The sequence below is a fragment of the Olea europaea genome, unplaced genomic scaffold (assembly GCF_002742605.1).
Source record: "Olea europaea var. sylvestris unplaced genomic scaffold, O_europaea_v1 scaffold889, whole genome shotgun sequence".
Lineage (NCBI taxonomy): Eukaryota > Viridiplantae > Streptophyta > Magnoliopsida > Lamiales > Oleaceae > Olea > Olea europaea.
This window is the reverse complement of record NW_019267356.1, coordinates 182,384-186,791: the sequence shown is the minus strand read 5'-3', so window position 1 is coordinate 186,791 and position 4,408 is coordinate 182,384. Positions and strand designations below refer to the sequence as shown.

The following is a 4,408-nucleotide window of genomic DNA, read 5'->3' as shown; positions in this document are numbered from 1 at the left end:
ACATTACATCGTTGTCCTCAAACGATATTTGCCCCCTATTGGTATTAATGTTGGTGCTTAAAGGATCTCGCAGCAAACAGTTTGAAGGATTGATCAAGCCTTATGTAGAGAAACACAAAAGCACAAGCATTTCTCCACCCGAACTTAAAGAACATAAAGGGAATATATGAATATAGAGGAAGAAAGGATTTTTCTTTCTTGTGGAATGATGACAGATTGCCATATGTTATGTAATCTGATTTCTATGTGTTTTTATGTCCAACAAACACATATTTATAGCCATGAATCAAAGCTTCACAAAATGGTGCCAAAACAAGATAAAAAGTGGGTACTTTTAATCCAAAACGGCTCCCAAGTTTCAAATTGAAAAATCAGCCAACGACTATTTTTTAACACTATACGTACACATAGTATAAAATCGTGCGTACGCATAGTAGAAGCAAAATCAATTCTGATTTTGTCAAAGCACATCTCGCGTACGCACAAAAATAAGCTTGTGCGTACGCATAGGCAAAAATCAAATTTTTCATTTTTCAATTTCTTTTTATTCTACCAATTCCACAATTAGCCCATTATCATTCCATTGATTTTGAACAAATATTCAACAATCCCCCCACTTGTTCAAAATCAATACAATCACATATTCAAAAAGACGACACTTATGCATAAGGATTAGATATCTTTCAATTTGAATCTAACCATAGTGTAATTCAAACAAAGTAAAGTCGATTTTTTTTTTTAAATTGAAAACACACAGTAATATTACTTTTTAATGCATATAAAACTGTCTTAATAGTTAACAAATATGTATTTTATATTAAAAATAAAAATTTGGTACTGAGGTGTGTCCAATTTTTATGTCTCCCTATGTGAGTATGAATTTTTTTCTTTAAAATGCATATACAAGAATTAAGTTACTCACGTACACTTATTGAGATTTTATCTCGCAATATTTTTTCCTATCTTTCAAAAAAATAGAGGTTTAGGGAAGCCGATGCAGAGATAGATGCAGTTGCGGGATATTGAAAATAATATTTATGAAGCAATGACTCTTATATATATATTCAAAAGGAGAATTCGACATTGTTGGAGATTCATTTGATACTCTCGGTGTTGAGCTGCTTGATATTGATAATCTTTCATTAGATGAGTTAAAGTTGAAGAGTATTATTTTTAATGATAATTAACAAATTATTGTTGAAGAACATTAAGTTGGGACAATTAAAGATTAAGATAAAATATTTTAGTATTTTATTATATTTTATTTTTATTATCATTCTTCTGTTTTAATTGTGTGTGTGTGTGTATTCGTACATCTTAATTTTTTTTTTTTTTTTAAATGATTGAATCGACGTATCTATAGTGTATCGTATTGGAATTACATATTCAAATCTGTGCTTCTTAGGTATAAACTGGTTACTTCGACTATAAAATGAGGGCCTTCTAAAAAATTTCGTACAAATGTTAGGACCTATATATTCCAATTCTATCTTATACGAATTTATCTAAGGTCTTGGTCATTGTAATCTTGTTTGTAGTCATATAAAGTCTAAGCTGAATCACTGGCAATTCTTCTGTTCAGCCATGGAGAGCCTAAACTATTATCTTCTTGTCTTACCTTTAGTTTTTTATATGATATTGAAATATTTAGTAATCAATCCCCGCCAAAAGTCACCACCAAGTCCACTAGCACTACCAATGATTGGCCACCTTCACCTTATCAGGAATTCCCTCTATGAATCATTAGCTGCGCTATCATCCCGACATGGTCCCATTTTTTCTATCAGGTTAGGGTGCAGATCGTTTGTTGTGGTTTCTTCTCCATCAGCCATAGAAGAATGCTTCACAAAAAACGACATTGTATTCGCCAATCGGCCTCGGTGCATGGCCGGTGACCTGCTGACATACAACTACGTCACCTTGGCATGGTCACCTTATGGCCATTTCTGGAGGATTCTCCGCCGACTAACTGCTGTTGAACTTTTCTCTTCACATAGCCTCCAAAAGTCGGCAAAAATACGTGAAGAAGGAATACAATCCCTTCTTCGAGTATTATTTAAAAGCTCAAAGGATGGAATTCAAAGAGTTAATTTGAACTATTTGGTTTCTACCCTCGGTTTCAATGTTATGATGAGAGTTATTGCTGGAAAATGGTGTGTTGAAGAGGAAGAAGTTGGAACTGAAGTGGGAAAGCAGATAGTCAAAGAAATCAGGGGGATTTTACTTTCAAGTCTGTCACTTAGTGTGTGTGATTTTTTTCCCGTATTGAGGTTGGTTGGTTACAAAGGCCTGGAGAAAAATCTGATCTCACTTCACAGAAAGAGAGATGATTATATTAAGATTTTGATAGATGAGGTTAAAGGGACTGGTATTACGTCTTCAGATTCCACAAGGGAGAAGAACACTTTGATTGAAATCCTGTTGTCTGTTCAAGAATCGGAACCTGATGTATACTCCGATGATGTTATCAAAAGCGTTATATTGGTAAGTAATTAATGTTATACTTTTCGCAAGCAAACTTGGATATCTTTGGGTCATATCAGCATATCATTGCGTTCAAATGTTTTATGAAAAGATAATATTTTACGACCCCTTAAAATTAACCTGTAAAGGAAGAGTATTCAAGAGTTGTAATCCCACAAGTTTAAGCTTTAACTCAACAAACATGAGACTTGCCTAGACCTCCATTTAGGATTGATGTCCACAGAGTAATTCCTGTTTCAAGATAGGTGACTTCTGCTGATTCTTCCTTGAATAGGAATTAAGTTTCTTAAGGTCGGGGGTCATCCTCGTTATTACAAAATTTGTAGCAGCATTTTGCTTTTTTTCACGAGAAATTCGAAATGTTGCAGAAATAATAATGAGAAGGAATTGACATCATAATCAGATTTGGCTAATAATTTCTCTAACAGAAGTAGAAATGATCTCCTACCCATGGTGGATAGGATAAAACATACCCACAACTACGTGGCAACATGTCAACGGTCAAGCCTACAATTTTTGACAATATAATATTAAATTGTCGAAAATTGTGAGTTTACGTCAACGGTGAGCAAGATAAATCCTATCCATCATAGGTAAGAGATCATTTCTTCTAACAGAAGTACCTCCTATTGTCTAGGTACTGTTTGTGGCAGGAACAGAAACCTCAGCAGCTGCTATAGAATGGGCTATGTCACTCCTTTTAGATCATCCAGACGCATTACATAGGCTAAGAAAGGAGATTGACACTAACGTTGGACATGGGCACTTGTTAAATGACTCTGATCTTGCTAAACTTCCATTTCTGCGTTGTGTTGTAAACGAGACGCTAAGACTGTACTCTCCAGTGCCACTGCTTTTACCTCACTGTTCATCGGAAGATTGCAGTTTAGGGGGGTACAGAATTCCAAAAGACACAATCTTGCTGGTGAATGCTTGGGCCATGCACAGGGATCCGAAGGTGTGGGACAAGCCTGAACAATTCAAGCCAGAGAGATTTGAGGCAATAGAAGTGGAAAGAGAAGGCTTCAAATTTGTGCCTTTTGGAATGGGAAGGAGAGCCTGCCCCGGAGCCGGTATGGGTTTGCGAACAGTTTCGTTGGCATTAGGTGCCTTTGTTCAGTGTTTTGAGTGGGAAAAAGTAGAAAGTGGCAACATGAAAATGAACTATAATTCCAAAGTTACTATGCAGAAGGCTACACCTCTGGAGGCCATGTGCATTCCCCGGCAACATGCTTTTGACCTCCTCTCACAACTCTGCAGTTGTTAAAGGTTGATATCCTTATTATTGATATAAGTAGCTCTTCTCTCCAACCATTTCCACCAAAATTAAGCAATCAAATACTAAGAGCATTTGGTGTATGGTAGGAGAGATTCTCGTAAAAATTTGTATAATAATCAAAGCTATCTTCATATTACTTTTTTGTGTTGTGTCCAACATAAATAATCAATTATGCATTTTATCCAATTTGCATCAATGGGTTTAACTGGAGATATAAGATTGCTGCAGGAGTATGTAGGCTTTTGTTTAACGTAGCAATAAGAACACGATAGGATTATTTATATTTTTCTTGTTACAAAAAAGAGAATCGGCAATATGAAAAGTAATAACAAGAACACAAGATTTTCTTGGAAATCCATGACGTGAAAAAAGACAATGGACAGAGGAGGAAAAATTCACTATAGTAAATTGAATGATGATTACAAAGATTATTGGATGATCTTCAGAGAAGTAATTACTCCTAATATATCAATACAAATAAGAGTCTAACTTATGGTGAAGTCCTAATATAACAGCCTGACAAATAATAGTGTTTGAGGTTGTTTAGGAGTGCAAAATCTGTCAAAATCCCAAATAGAGTTTGCATCAGATAGCACTCCATCCACTGCTTGATCGCTTGGCCTTCGGTGGTGTTACTACAATTTC

The 4,408-nt window shown here is 35.3% G+C and overlaps 1 protein-coding gene across 1 annotated transcript; it reads left to right on the top strand.

Moving 5' to 3' along the window:
- Positions 1 to 1,570: 1,570 nt before the first annotated feature.
- On the top strand, positions 1,571 to 3,837 carry LOC111392137 (cytochrome P450 81D11-like). The gene is made up of 2 exons (XM_023017398.1): positions 1,571 to 2,484; positions 3,122 to 3,837. Exons 1-2 carry the CDS (start codon positions 1,585 to 1,587, stop codon positions 3,749 to 3,751), a joined length of 1,530 nt encoding a protein of 509 aa, XP_022873166.1. The 5' UTR covers positions 1,571 to 1,584; the 3' UTR covers positions 3,752 to 3,837.
- The last annotated feature ends 571 nt before the right edge of the window (positions 3,838 to 4,408 follow it).

Excerpts from the sequence above, each read along its gene's own strand:
- LOC111392137 (XM_023017398.1), top strand. The coding sequence starts at position 1,585 with ATGGAGAGCCTAAACTATTATCTTCTTGTCTTACCTTTAGTTTTTTAT. Across the intron at positions 2,485-3,121 it reads TTATCAAAAGCGTTATATTG|GTACTGTTTGTGGCAGGAAC; the intron begins GTAAGTAATTAA and ends CCTATTGTCTAG.